General features: G+C 40.8%; 1 protein-coding gene across 4 annotated transcripts in view; it reads right to left on the minus strand.

Annotated features, from left to right (window-relative positions):
* Positions 1 to 3,632: 3,632 nt before the first annotated feature.
* SCaMC (Short Calcium-binding Mitochondrial Carrier) overlaps positions 3,633 to 16,191 on the minus strand; it is a 107,907-nt gene continuing 95,348 nt past the window's right edge. For all 4 annotated transcript variants that reach the window (XM_065230489.1, XM_065230488.1, XM_065230490.1 and 1 more), the window contains 3 exons: positions 13,482 to 13,640; positions 12,837 to 13,404; positions 3,633 to 5,854 (listed from right to left, as the gene is read on the minus strand). In XM_065230489.1, coding sequence (XP_065086561.1) covers positions 5,643 to 5,854; positions 12,837 to 13,404; positions 13,482 to 13,640 — 939 coding nt within the window. In that variant the 3' untranslated portion in view covers positions 3,633 to 5,642. The remainder of the gene's footprint in view (positions 5,855 to 12,836; positions 13,405 to 13,481; positions 13,641 to 16,191) is intronic.

Below are 16,191 nucleotides of genomic sequence, written 5' to 3' on the forward strand. Positions count from 1 at the left end.
TGCTCAAGAATGAAACCACTCACAATTATCTCAAACAGTTTTGATGCTGCAGAGAGATTAGTAATTCCTCTGTAGTTTTTAACGTCACGTTTATCTCCTTTCTTGTGTACCGGAACCATAAATGACTCTTTCCAGATTGCAGGAAATTTCGACTCTACAAAAGATTTGTTGAAGATTTGAGTGTAGTATTAGAAGTTCGACTGAAATGGGGTACGTTAATCGATTTGTTTGGGACCAATAGGCTAGTCAAGTAGTGAGCCAATTTAAAATCGTTAGTTTCGTTTTGAGTGTTGGGTATACTTCGATATAACCGAAGACTACAAATCAAGAAGACTGGCAACTCTGCCAAAAATCAGGAGACAGTAACGGCAACGCCTCTTCTGAGCAAAAGTGGAACCTGTGTATGATGGTGTGTGTTAATTAACGAGTGCATTCACACACATAGGTAGAAATAAATAGCTGTCAATTATTGGTTTTGTTATAATTGTTGTAAAAAGTGAAACGTTTCTTTCTTTGCTTTATGCTGACCAACGAGTAAAATTCCAGCTGAAACTGAACAGATGCGTAAGTAAATTTGTTTTGAAAATGATGCCATTCACAATGATGGTGGGACCTTCCTCGGTCATTAATTTGCTATCTCAGAATTATCTTCCACTTTTCCTAAGCCCTTCCCTAATATAAAATTGTATGTTTAATTTGCTTAACGACGTGTTCTGGGTATCATCCAAAAAAATTGTGGAATAGTTCAATGATTTGGGTTATCGTTCGTTTATGGTTATTTTTTATTAGGGTTTAGTAATGCATTTATGGGCATTCGTATGGTGCATTAGTAAAATGCACGGCTTTGGCACCTGGCCACAGCGGGGGGAGTTAAGTTGTGACGCTCGGCAACTTGGCAAAGTACTCGCAGACCATTTGAATGTAACTTTCCAATCCGAAACTGTTGATTTTATTCTCTGGAAGGGGTCGGTCGATTCCAAGAATTTTTAAAGCATACAGAGGATCACTATCCGGTGGTTTCATGTTCTTACAACATCTAAAATTGAAATATATTCTTTATCAATACGTACCGTTTGGAATTGCAGTCCTTCAACCTTCATATTCATTTTCTCCAACATTAGATCCTGCTACACCTTCCGTTGGATCGTGATGTAGGTATCGGATCTTTCTTCTTGTTGAATCCTTTATTTTTCAGCAGCTTCCGAATGACGGTAGTTCACTCAATGGTGATGGAAGCTGCCAATTCATTATAATTGATTGCTTCCAACAGGCAAAATAAACAATATTTCGGTCCTCTACTTGATCCACCATGACAAGTTTTTCGGTTTGGAGTTGCAAAACTGCCGGCTTGCTGGGATTAGGAAACAAATTGCCGTGAAATTTTGTTGATCAAAACAAAAACAAGAGTACTGTGTTATGATTATTCGTTTCGGTGACATTAGGTCACACACAGTCACTTTTTATTACATGTCGGACATGAATGCATCGCGGAGATGTAAAATGTCCCTAATAAACAAAAAAAAAACATTTTATGAGCAGTCTCACTAACACTTTGTGCTTCAAAGTTCCACCTTTGATTGACAGAGGCGCTGTTATCAGTGACGTTTGACATTTGTATGGGAGAAGGGAACAGTTGCCAGTCTTCTTGATTTGTAGTCTTCGATATAACGTAACTGTCACTGTTGACTTCCATCGCCGAATGTGATTGTGAGCGTTATGTCTGTCTGTCTGTGCTTTTACTTAGAGGACTTTATTGGCAACACCAAGGCAAGGCCTTACATTTATCCGATCTGCAGACAGAGATGGGGATGTGCTTGATGTCGAACTCATGGAATAGAATATAATTGCATTTCTAACTGCAATGATCCGTTCGTATAAATCCTATACTGCCGGTGGAAGCATAACTGTCCCATGTGACATATAGATTTTTTTTGAGGTTATGATGCTTAACGTTATAAATCAATACATATTTTTAATATATTATATTAGAACATGTTGTTTATTCTAGAAAAATTTAAAAAAATGTGAAGGCATTTAGTCCCATTGTAAAAATGGATGCATATCTGTGCCACTGCTCTAATTTTTAATATGTATAAGAAATTCTTCAAAAGTTATAGTATGTTATCCAAATAATACATCGTAAACATATTACCAGATCCAAACGATTACCCAAATGGTAAAATTATTTTATTATTTACGTCCCCATAACGTCGTAAGCACATTGACACTTTTTTTTGGAAAATTTAAGCTATCATTCTCAGTTCTGTTGCTATTTACAAACAAATAAATTATATAATGTACTAATCAACTTGCAACGCCTTGCCCTATTTGTACCTTTTCGTGACACATATGATAATTTGGTATTGAAAAACTATAGAGTAACATGATGAGATTTTATTTTTTAAATGAAAGAAATGCATGCAACGGTTAACCTCAAATAACTATCATTTCGATGCATGTTGCTTGGTCGGAAGACCAACTCAAAATGATGTTTTGTCTTCTCCAATAACAGGTACGACAACTGCCAACAGAGAGGCCTTCCTATCTACTTCAATTCAACGAGGAGACCTTTACCAGAGTACGATAGCTTCAGTAGAGAACGTATCGTTGACGATCAGCTGGAGTTGTTTCTTGGAAAACAGTTTGCCGTATTTAAGGTCTCACTGTTGATGTTGCTTGCGTATCCTAGCTCATATCGTCTTTTTTGAGAAAAACAATTTTCTCATGATGTCCACGTACGGGCGATGCTTGAATAAGTTCAACGTGTACTGTACGTGTAACGTGTACATGCAGACACTGGAAATGATCGTGCATATGCGCCAACAGGAGCAATTGTCTCGTTAAAGACTAATAGCTATCACTACCACTGGAACCACCGTATTGCTTTAAATGTTCTATGGCAGACGTTTCCGGCCCACATTCAAATCAGTGTCAACATTCCAAAGGGGCGTAATTGCTTTTGTAAACATTGGCTTTAGCCGTCGATATCTCGCAAGTAAATGCTCACCCCTCCAAATTAGCAATGCTAGCTGGTAGATGAAACATTCCTCTGCCTGTGTCTCTGTGGTGTCATTAACTTTCATGAGTGAGCTTTTTTCCATGAGTAATCGACGTCTAAATCCATTGTTTACAAATGTAATTACGTCCCTTTGAAATGTTGGCACTGAAATCAACAATTTTAAAGAGAAAAAAACTCCAACCGTCACTCACGAAGTGTCAAACATAACAACAGCAGCAAATGAGAAGTTGTTCACAGTGGGACAGATATGCGTACATTTTTCAACTCGTCAGAGTGAGATTTTGCGGCGAGAAGTCAAGTGACCAACCCCTCGGGATTTGCTGACAAAATCAGTAAGATTTCTCGACTGCTCATGGAGGTTAGTTTATGTTTAGGAAACTATGAATGTAGTTTGTTCGCTAACTTGCAAGCCCAAACAAAACACTAATCCAAATGAATGGAAGAAAGAAAATGGAAAACGGAAAGAACCAAGCTAAAACCATTCGACTGCCAATCGGAAACAGAACCACCCACACACACACACACAAAAGTCAAAACCAAGATCCGGTATCGAATTTGAACACGGGAAAAGGGAAAATAAGGTAGCAAAATAAATCAACGCAAATAATTAATGTTTCAAGAATAATCACTTATATTTCATTGAGTTTTCTGATTTTTACTGCTTGTGTTCCTGTTGTAATTGTTATCGTTAATTTACTGAATATTTTCGGCTCATAGTATTTTGTTTTCCTATTCGCTTGAAACTGTCTCATTCCTCTTTTGTGCCTTCACAGAATCGCTCTGTTCAAAACTGCATTCCTTTGTCGCGTTCTCCGTGATTTCTAATAGTAGGTAGTAGTTAAGACGAGTAAAATACGGGGGGAAACAGTCGGAATCACTTTTTGAACAGATTTCCTCTTCTTTTTCGAATTCATAGTTTGCGATTTTTACCTATAACATCTAAAAAGGTCTAAATATAACGAATCGTTTCACGCCGGGAGGAATTGTTGTTGCATAAATTTCGCACGTATTTTTTTTGTTTGTTTGTTTTTTTATTATTATTTTAGTTTACGTTCAATTCTTTCTCTCGCTTCTGCTGATCTCTTCCCGCATTTTCTCCAGAACGTCCATCAGTCTCACATCATTTCTTCTTTTCATTTCTTATAAATTGTTTCCTAATGCATAAGCACAACGCGCGCACCACGCTCTCACACCCCTCATTTTCAAAACCATCACTGACCTCTTTTTTTTTTAATTCAAGTTCTTCATGTGTCTGCATGTGAATGGGAAATTCATTTGATTTTAGTGTTTTTTTTTTTTTTTTTTTGAAAAAGTCACCTAACTAAAAGTAATAAGAAAAAGCGCACAAGCAAATTGTTATTGTTTTCATTCCAAACGAACATTTCATTTTTTGTTTAATAGCTTTTCGACTTTGATTACTCTACACTAACTAAGCGCTTTGGTTCGGATGCGCGCCGGTTTTGTTCTGGTTTTGAGGGCTTCCTTCACCAGCAGCAGCACCAAACAGTGGGTTTCCCCGTTCGTCACCTTCTCTCGAACCTGCCGAGGAATGCGGCGAACCGACCGACCGACCGACCGGCACCGCTGGGTGCTGAGATCCGGAAGCCCTCGCAAACTCGTAGCCTGCAAGAATGCTTCATCTCCGTCCGAATCGTCCGAACGCCTTCGGGGATTGGACGGTATTACATTTCGTTTGTTTAGTTTTAAGATTTCAGGAGGGAGGGGGGGGTGTACTGTTTAAAAAATTGGCTAAATGTAAATCTAAGCATTTTTTTCTAAACGCCGAAGAATTGGGTAAATAAATAGGTTTAAATTAGAATTGTTGTTGATTCTGTTTAATGTTTGCACTTTCCATACAATGTACCTCTAGTTTGCGACTTTGCCCCTAGATGTCACCCGCTAAGATTACCACATTTAGAGAGACGGTTCGTGACTTTTACATTGTCACGTTGCTTCAATCGAAACTGGAATCGTTAGAAGGTTTTGCTTGTTTGTCTGTTTTATTTGTAATCATAAGGAAAATCAAAGTAGTAAAAAATTGACCTGATTGCAAAGATTGGATTTACTTAAATTATATTGGGAGGGGTTTTTTTTCAATTTGTTGCTACTACTTAAAACAAATACAAACTAAATAATAAGAGCGGGAAATAAGTTAAATTGCAATATGTACACCTATTGTTTTAAGCATTAGATCGAACAGAACTTAAAGGGGAGGAAAAGCACGATTTCGCAGAGTTTCCGTGTCCTTTGCTCAATGTTCGGGAAACTTTCATTCAATTAATAAATAGCTGAAGGAATCAACCACCTCCCCGTCGGAAGCCCCGACGGGAGAAGGGCGCGATTGATATTTAAATGATGATGACGGGCGATGACGAAGAGATGATGTTGCGGCGTAATAAAAACGGCTAGCTGATATTAGCAACATTAGCGCTTTCTGCAGTAGTAGCAACAGTGCTAGCTGTTGTAATAGTAACAATAGCAGTTGTAGTGATAGTAGCAGTTGTAGGAGTTCTAGAGCTGCTTCTGCTGCAGGTGCAACGACGACGACGATGATGGCATTCAGGAAAGTGCGTCTCATCGGGTCGTTGTTGTTGTTGTCGTTTTCGGTGGCAACAGTAGCAAATCACGTCATGTTCACTCCGAGGGCGCGGCTCGAGTACTCGTACACGACGTAGCTGATCGATACGGCCGGTAGCACCTTGATAAAGTTTGGCGTGATGCCCCGGTACAGCCCCAGGGGACCTTCCGTTTGCAGTATCCGCTTGAACACGTTCGTCATGTTCGGTTCGACGGTGGCGATTCCGTCGGCCGGGTTCTGCGCTCCGATCGTTACGGCTGGAAATGGGAGGAACAATAGAAGATTGGATCGTTAGTATTTTTGGGACCACGTGAGTCATTAGTTCAGTCTTTGATGAAGTCAAACTCGGGAGTATTCTTTTTTTTTTAGATCTCAAACTTAATTTTTAGCTGGGTATTGCGAACTATGTCGGTTTGATTTTTCAAGTGAGCAAGCAACATCAAAGCTCACATGACTCTTATAAAATTTGATTTAATTCTTGTTGCAGCAATTCGTAACCCCAGTGTTGGCATTATTATTAATATCAAATAAAAAAACTTATTCGAGCATCACCAGGGTACCGACTTAATGAAGAAAACCAAATTCCCTGATATTCCCTGACTTTCTAGTAAATTCCACAATAATTCCAGGTGCAGTGCCTACCCGTTTTTGGCAATCCCATCGGCTATTACTGTCCTCAGTACTATACTAGTGCTTTCTGGACATTTTTTCATGAAATACGACATGGACCTCTAACCCACGAAGATTGATCCTATACAATTTCAAACTGAATAAAGTGTTCGATACATTTTATAGAATGCAAATAAGACATAAATCAATCGCGTGTTGCCAAAAACAGGAAGGCAGTGCATTTTTTCTAAATACACACATTTTAATCTTGGTAAAGGCCAGGTACCCAGTTCAAGCAGTAACCGGGATGTTATGGATGTGTAAAGGAAACTGCAACCTACTTGATATAAATCTACTTTCCTGGATCTTGAATTTGGCTCTATGACACGTTCGAAGTGTTCACAATTTGTCTTAACAGGATTTTATTTGATTGTTCTTAAGCATTTCCTTAAGAATCATCCATTCACAGAGTTATTTTCAGATTTTTTTTAATTCTCTCTGGGAATCCCTTCACTATTTCCATCGGGCAGGGGAAATTCTCCCGTCGAAAAATGTCTTCAAATTTTGTTCAGTATTATCTTGGGGTTCTCCTCTGAATTCATCTGGAAATTGCTTGGAACTCTCCCTAAAATTATCAAGAAATTCTATTCGAAATGCGCATGGAATTATCCACAGAGTTATCTTTGGAATTGTTCCCTCCAAATTCAATTCCCTTGGTATTTTTTATTCACAATCGTCATGGAATTTTCTAGAGAAGGACTTAAATTTTTACTCTGCACTCACTCACTGATTTTCCTAACTCTCTCTAAAAATGTTCTTTGAAATACCTTGGTGTTATTTCTACACTCAAAAAATTTATCACATATCTAATGGATGAAATCCATGTGAATTTCACATAACTTTCCATGGCAGCAAATCCCACCACAAAATCACATGAATATTATGAGGCCGAAGAAATTCATTTGCAAAATCACATAAATTTAATGGGATCGCATAAATGTTATGTGAAATTCAGATGAATTCCATTGATTTTGATTATGGATGAAAATCATGTGCATTTCCAATGGAAGCTACATGCAAACTTTTTTCGGTGTAGAATTCATTCTAAAAATCTGTTCAAATTTGTTTTGGAAAAAAATCTAAAATTCTCTTTGAAGTTCTTCAAAGTTACTGTATCCTGAAAATCTAGTAGAGTCCAAGGGTCTTAAAATCTTTTTTTTTCGAAGAGAGGACGAAGTATACACTCAAAAAATAAATCACATTTCCGATGGAAAATATCCATTAGAATTTCACATAACTTTCATGTGATCTCATAATTGGGAATCGCACCATGAAATCACATGAACCTTATGTGTCGAATGAAGTTTATATGATTTATCACATAGAATTCATGTGATCATGAGAATGTTATGTGAATTTCAGATAGAAATCATTAATTTTGTTATTGGAAAAATATCATTTGCGTTCCCAATGGAAACTATATGAAAACTGTTTTCAGTATACTTTTCCGGATTAGTCATCGAAATTCACGGGATTTTCCCGGTTTTTTCCCGGTGGCTTCAGCCCGGTTTCTCGGTTTCCCAGATCACTGGTCACCCTGAACTTTAAATATGAAACACTTGTCTTTAATCTTATTATTTGTTTTGCTTCGAACTCATTTTGAGACCCAGCTTTGCTATACAATTATAAGGATAATACGCTTAACCAAAAACTAATTCGCGGGCGGATTCGGGAAATAGTAAACACAGCGATTTTACACAAAAAAAATCTGTAAGTTACTTCAAGCTAATATTACGGCTTTAGCCCAGTTAAAAAGCAGTTATACATCAAAAATAGACGTCACATTTAGTTTAACATTTCGTTGTCATAATTGGTGAGGGGCATTCGAATGGAATATTAAGTGTTAATTTTATTTTTATTTCACACTGAAAGCAAGACTTGAAAGCGTTAAGCCTATTTAAATAGCAAATGCAATGCAGTGAAAATATCATTAAGAAACTTTACACTGTTTCAACTCAAGCCATTGAAGGTCACCTCGGTGTTTTTTGACGTTTGACAAGCCATGTTAGCGAGTGGAATTCGCTATCTAGGCTGCACTTTTAACCCAGTTAGCAAACAACTACTGTATTCGGAAGAAACATGCTCATTTCAAGATTAAATTTTGAAACAACTAACACCGCCTAGCGGCTACAAAAATGGGTTTTTGTCAACCCTCAGGATCTCAGTCGAACTCAGGAATGTTCCAACACCCAGTGGGAGCTGAATTTATGTTAGACCAAAAATCATCGAAATATCCTTTTTCTAAGTAATTTTTGCTCAATTCGCAAAAATGCAACATCAAGCATTGGGCAACCACAAGTTCGCAACTCTATTTAAAATTTGAAATAAACAACCATCTTCATACTACGCTGAGTTATTGTTTAAAACTAGCGAAATCAATCATACTTATTGATAAGTTTCTGAAGAAAGATTTCCCTGAATTTGAATGAAATTCCCTGAGATTCCCTGATTTTCCAGACTAAAAATGAATTCCCTGATATTCGCTGATTTTCCAGGTTTTTTCCTAGGTAGTCGACACCCTGATCACGTTCGATAATTAACATTATCCGCCTACTAGGGTTGATGTTTGGACAGTTTCATAATTATAATTCTTCATTTGTTTACAGTAGATGGCAATACCTTTATTTGTGGTTTAAACAGTAACTACCCACATGACTTCTGTGCTCTTTTGAATGTTTGCCTCCCGTTTGACAGTTCGACTCGGCTCTCAGATGACAAGCATTTTGAGTTAGTTCGCAGTACTCAGATTTTTAGTATAGTGTACTAAGGAAAAGTAAAAAATTCCAGCCTTGAAAAATATTTAAGATTCTAAGAAAAACAATTTGGCGCCGATCATCCAGCGTTGGAAGCATTCATCAATCGAGCAGTTCCTGTTCTCTATGAAAACATCGTTGATGTACAAAGCCTGGACTTACGTAGAACTGACTACGTCGCATTGAATCACTTACTGGCACAGGTAGATTGGCAGTGGCTTGACTTATGTTCGTCCATTGATGAAGCCGTTAACTATTTCGACGAAGTTGTTAGCCGATTAATAATGGATTGTGTGCCTCTGAGGAGACCTGCTCCAAAACCTGCATGGTCCAATGCTCGATTACAACACTTGAAGCGTGTGAGGCTCTTCGAAAATACAGCCAGTCCCGTAATCCATTCACCAAGCGATTATTTTCGTTAGCAAGTAATTGCTACCGAATGTACAACCGTAGTACTCAAGAAGTACTCAAGACGTATGCAGACCAATCTCCGGCGTAACCGGCGACGTTTGTGAAGACAAAAAGGAAAGAGGATGGGCTACCGGTTGAGATTCATCTAAGTGATAAAAGAGCCAACACTTCTTTAGAGAAATGTAACCTCCTGGCTGAGCATTTCAAGAGTGCTTTCAGCGATTCGACGGCATCGTTAAGCCAAGTTGCTGAAGGGATCAGAGATACTCCCAGTGACGCGTTCAGCTTTGATATTTTCACGGTCACATTGAACCTCGTCGACTCTGCCATCCAGAAGCTGAAATTCTCGAACACTGTTGGGCCTGACGGCATTGCATCGTCCATACTCAAAAGATGCTCAACAGAGCTTTCCTCTCCGCTTTCAAAGCTGTTCAATATTTCGTTACAACAAGGTGTATTTCCCTCTCTTTTGAAATCATCGTTCATGTTCCCGATTTTCAAGAAAGGAGACAAACAAAATGGTGAGAATTACCGAGGAATTACTTCACTTTGTGCCTGCTCGAAAGTATTCGAGATAATCATCAACGATGCTTTATTTGCCAGCTGTAGAAACTACATTTCTCCTGACCAACATGGTTTCCACCCCAAACGGTCGGTCTCAACAAACCTCGCTCCTTTCATTTCCCTATGCCTACGAAATATGGAGGCAGGGGCACAGGTGGACGTCGTATACACGGATCTCAAGGCTGCTTTCGACCGGGTTGATCATGCCATTCTAATTGCCAAAATCGAGAAGTTTGGTGTTTCTCATGGACTCACTCGTTGGTTTGAATCGTATCTTACCAATCGACAGCTTTGTGTGAAAATCGGGTCTGATCAATCGGAATATTTTTCAAACAACTCAGGCGTTCCTCAAGGCAGCAATTTGGGACCGCTGCTATTCTCCATATTCATTAAGGAAATCGGTTTGATACTTCCAACTGGCTGCCGGTCATTCTATGCAGACGATGTCAAGATGTACGTGGTTGTGCGATGCTTCACTGACTGCCTGCGGTTGCAGCACCTGATCGATAGTTTCGAAGAGTGGTGCTCTAAGAATTTTCTCACGTTGAGTGTTCAAAAATGCAATATCATCACTTTCCATCGCAAGCTCAAACCAATTGCATTCAATTATACGATCGATAACCAACCTCTGCAGCGTGTGGACAACGTTCGTGATCTAGGAATTACACTTGATTCTGCTTTGACATTTAAGCTACATTACACGGATATCATAGCCAAAGCTAACAGGCAACTCGGATTCATCTTTAAGATCTCTGATGAGTTTCGGGATCCTACCTGCCTGACAGCTCTATATTGTTCTCTAGTGCGATCGATCTTGGAATTTGGTGTAGTAGTATGGTGTCCGTATGAAACAGTTTGGATAGCGATGATCTAGTCTGTTCAGAGGAAATTCATTCGTTACGCTCTTCGCCACCTTCCTTGGTACGATCCTACGAACCTTCCACCCTACGAAGATCGTTGCCAACTACTGGGTATTGAAACTCTTGAACGTAGGCGGAAGATTAACCAGGCAGTGTTTGCAGCAAAAGTGCTGATAAGTGAAATCGACTCTCCCGGGATTTTGGCTGAATTCGAAATCTATGCACCTGAACGAGTTCTACATCTGCATCTCGGACCCCGTGCAGCTAATTACGGATTTCATGATCCAATACGGCTCATGTCAGCCCGTTTCAATGAATTCTATGTTTTTTTTTCGATTTCAACTGCACAGTGGAAACATTTCGTCAACGGATTCAACGTATTCTGCTGGATAGGTGACGATACGGTTCGACACATGCAACTGCTTTCAATCAGCAAATTGTTGCAAGACGGTGAGTAGCGGTCCATTAATGTACATATTATGATGAATTTTGCTACCTGTTTCCTTTTTTGTTCCCGATCAACTCTGCGATGGCGGCCTCGACTGATCCAAGGACAACTCCATGCCATAGGACGAGGTTATTTTTTTATGATGAAGACCATAGTATTATTATTATTCGGTGTTTATTTTTATAATTGATGTGTTTTTCTGTCCTTTTTATATTCCTTGTATTTTGAAAAGATATGGGGTTTTTACGCCTATTTGCGCAAATATTTGCCAAATAGGCTTTTCCCCATCAATCTTCATTTAGACAACAAAAGTTCGATGAAGCGAATAATAAATAAATAAATAAATAAATAAATAAATAAGAACATTTATTAAAAGAATTCGATTGATTATTTTAGGGCGGTTTGGAGATGCCTAACGTCAAATATCACACTCCTCACATCCCTCATCAACGGATGAGTTTGGTAAAGAGGATGCTCGATCCGATTCGTACCTTGCTCAAAGTTGCTAATTGCTTGGTTTCTACTTTCTTTATACAATTTTCACACTGCCGTACGGAAATATCAACTCTATACTTTCAACTCCTCATAAATCGTATAAAATGTCCACTTTAAAAGCCAAAAAGCTTCCGAGGTGTCTAGTGAGCTCCATGTACGGAGTGAATCCACCATAATTGTTGTTCAGAGACCTTCTGACAATCTGAGATCGTGAAACATCTGGTTAAATTTTTCGATTGGCGATTGGAGAAATGTTGGATTACCACTCTCTTTTCATACAGAACAAGGATACCGATTATTCGGATCACAATCATTTCTTATATTTATAGAGAGCTGGAATTAGGGCGTAGCAGCTTTTGTAAACAATTTCTAAAAAATCAAGGCTCGCTCACTCAAATCGACATTACCATCGGGTAGGAGAAGACTTCCCCTTCCCGTTGGTTATGTTGGTTTGCGTGGCCGTGCCTTGAATTCCGAGAAATCATTTTGTTATTTGTTATTTATTTAATTACATCAACAGGCTGGATGAAGCCCCAATGATTTAAACCTTATCAACTATGGTAAAAAAAAATTACATTCAAGCATGGTCATAACATAAAAAAACATTAAAAAACGTATATCTTATAGTCAATATCTTAACTCCTGCCGGCGAAAAACAGAAGAAAACTTTCGACGAAGCGCATCACGGGAAAGATGAAAGTCGAAAACAGATGCAACTCTGTTGAATGTTCTCTGCAGTCCGCAAATCGCACCGTACGCTCCATAATTTGTGCGACGTAGAGGCAGTCTTAGCATAAGGTTATTACGAAGCGGTCGGGGTTGAACATTCAGGTCAATTTGCCTCAGGATAGCCTCACAATCTGTCCTTCCTTGTAGGATATCGGCCACGGTAAGGGCTCTGTTTGTGTCTCTTCTAGTCCGGAGAATCATCGATACAAGTCATTGTTTACAAAAGCTGTTACGCCCTAATTCCAGCTCTATCTAGATATGTTCTCGTTTGTCAACTGTCTGTCCTGCATTGGTCAAGTTCCCAACTCACCTTGAGCCTGCAACCGCGTCCGCACCAGGGCCAACGGGTAGGAGCACACCTGCCCGAGCGTGCTGGAGGCGCTACCGCACGCCAGCAGCAGCCAAAAGCTCGGCTGTTCCGTCTCGTGGTGACTGAGGTACTTCTTCTTCAGCGTTTCGTACACGGCCAGATCGATACCGGCGTACGGTATGATGCCGAGCATGTTTGGAATGTAGCCACGGTAGAACGAGCGGACGCCCTCGCGGCGGTAGATCTTGCTCGCCGCGTCCAATATACTACTGTATTGTCCGGTTTTCCTTAATGCTAGTCGAGTTTTTAATACTTCTAGTGGATAGATCGCCGTCTGGGATACCCCACCGGCGCAGGCACCGGCCACGAACCGTTCGTAGATCGACAGCTGGCGCTTGTCGCTGCCCCGGATGAGCCGCTTCACCTGCTCGTAGGCAGCAAACTTGATTGCCGACTCCGGGGCAATCTTAAGCACGTTGATGAAGTTGCCCCGCCACAGGCTCTGCACTCCGCCCTCCTTCAGCATGTACTGCAGGCAGTCTGAGATTCGCTGTTTGGTTGATTGCACCTGGGGGAAGGCAGAACAAAAAAAAAGAACATTGAAATGACTTGAGCAAGGATTGTGCTCGGACGCAGTGGACTTACCTGCAGGAATACCTTGAGCCGATCGAGCGGTGCCGTGCAGGTCCGGGAGACGGCCCCCGCGAAACCACCGGCGGCCAGGTGCCGCCACCACATACCGCTCTGCATCTCGCTCTGCGTGAAGTCATCAGGTACGTTCAGATCTTCGCCTATATCCAGATACTGAAAGTGAATGTAAAAGCGAAGAAAGGAAGCACAATTAGTACCGCCGTCGATGTCGTTCCGTGGAATGCTACGCATTAAGGCTAACTAAGGTTTTTTTTATTTTATGGGTGCAAATATTGTGTGGAGTGGAGTGGGGATGGAAACAAATAACGACTAAAGAAGGATCGAAAGGGCTGCCGTTTGACAGTCGCCCGTACAGTGATGAGCCTACTGTGACAATTATGCACGATGGGATGTTTTTGATTTGATCGTATCATTATCGATGTAATAAGATGAAGGTTCGAACCGCGCTCACAAACTCATCAGAAGAAATTGAGGCAACGAAAGTTGAACAAGGGATGAGTCATAGCAAATGCCAATGGTGATCTATGCTGAAGCCATGATGTAAGTCCAAGAACAAATTTCAGCTCCGATGTCATGTCTAACCATTAGACATTCAACACCCGAAAACGCGTTCGAACCAATTACCCAAACCCTAGGCCCTAGCGAAAAGTAGGTCTCTTATACAATTTCAATCAATGCATACACACTACCAACGGAAACCCCGTTTCGTACAAACAAACAAAAATTCATCCCAAACTAAACAGCACGCGGCAGTGGTTTACTTTTTGTGACGTCATCAGTCACGATCGCAAATGACGCTCATCCACGACGACGACGACGACGACGATCACGACTTCGGCGCATGAATTGCTTGTTTAGCAGATCAAGGTCCAGTTTGAACTCGCTCGCGCGTCGTCTGTTCGCCCGGTTCGGTCGTCGGTTATGAATGTGGTATTTGATCAGAGGCCATGAATTGGATGGACTTTCAATTTTTGTCTTCGGACGACAAAGCGCGGCTGCATCTTGCCAAACAAGATTGCCTGCTGCTGCGGGGAACCAGAAATGCCACGTTGAGGACGTTGGAAGTTCAGCATTCGATTAAGGTCGTGGCTGTCAATCACAAGCCGAAAACCGAGCAGCAGACTACTGACAGAATGAACTTTTCGAAACGACCAAGTGATTGCTCAAGAGCTTCTAATAATGACAATTGGGTGGGTTTAGAAAAGCATTAATCAGGTCCAGAATTCATTTCGGACTTCCGGCCAACTTGTTGGGTCAAATACTCCAACGTGGCATGACTGTGCGGTATTGCCGAACCATACAAGGGAAGGCAGAGCAGAGCATGACAAGAAGATCGAGAATGTTGAATCAACATAGAGAGCTGATAACGACACGCGAGACGGTTTGCTGAAAACAAAAACATGCAATTCTCGGTCAGCCACCAATCAGACGTAAACATCATGTTTTGTTGATTACGATCGATCGATGGCTTAGTTTTGCTTTCGCTAGAACTGACAACATCACGGGCTGGTTGAGTGCAAAAAGGCCTCACTACCTAGAGTGATGTTTACATTCTGATAAGTCACGCTGCAGGAAAAACTGCAGCAGACGACGCGACGCTGATGGATCCGGGTGGATATTTCCGGTATTTGTCAAACTGTCTGCACCGACAAATGTATGGCCGCATCCAAACGGGACTTGACCGAGACGGCCGTGACGTTTCACGCAGTGCCACGTTTCATGATTAGCAAATGTGGGTGTGATATTTGGCCAACCGGCGCTAATGCGATTTCGCTGATTGTGAGATCGCCAAAAATTTGCTACGGAATTCTTCGAAACGGGCGCATCCAATTAGCGGATATCGGCTAATGGCTGGCACGCACCTCGTCACCTCGTGACGACTGGTGACGTTTACATGAATTTCGCACTAGAAAAAATACGCTGTTCGATTGCTTATCGCGAACGGGTAAATAGCACACAACTTGAGCGCTTTGGGCATTTCATCGGGAATTTTAAAGGTCAATCTCGGGTGAACTTGCCACCCAAAAATGGGAATCCGCAGAACAAAAATAACCTTATCGCTCTTTGAAACAACAGCCAACAGCCGAAATCGCGCCTCCGTCTGTTGCCAAGCGCTCCGTCTTAATTGCTCATTAATTTCAGTTCAGTGCAAAACCAGTTCGTCTATTTTGATGCGGTTCTGTTTCCAACCTTTCGCGGCTATGTTAAAGCCGATAAGGTTCGAACACACACACACACACACATACTTCACCAGCTCGCTTCTTTGTTTCAAACTTGACGTTGAATCTTGTCGAGCCGTCCCCGTCCTTTCCAGCGAATCATTGCGCCAGCACGCAACGGAGGTGTGTCTCGCGATTACTATGCATCCATCGTCGACCCCGAGGTTTACCTTTGATTGGTGGTTTTTCGAACGAGAAAACAACAGCTGATGGGCCCGTAATCGTTTACAAGCGAATACATTCGCAATTCTGCTGCACGATGTAGCAGCTGGGTTGCTACTGTACTAACTTTTTGAAAAATTGGATTTTTCAAAAAGTGAGGATAGTAGAAACCTGATTATCCAAGACAACACATCACACTGCCGTTCAAAGATAAATCACAGACAAACAGACGTACTTCTTTCTCCTCAATCATCGTACACGCATGTAACGTTCAATTTAAATATTATTAGTTGCGTGAGTCCTTCACCACAGAAATTGAACTT

The sequence above is a fragment of the Ochlerotatus camptorhynchus genome, unplaced genomic scaffold (genome assembly GCF_037179485.1).
Source record: "Ochlerotatus camptorhynchus isolate MF236.1 unplaced genomic scaffold, CSIRO-AGI_Acam_v1.1 ptg000330l, whole genome shotgun sequence".
Taxonomy (NCBI): Eukaryota; Metazoa; Arthropoda; class Insecta; order Diptera; family Culicidae; genus Ochlerotatus; species Ochlerotatus camptorhynchus.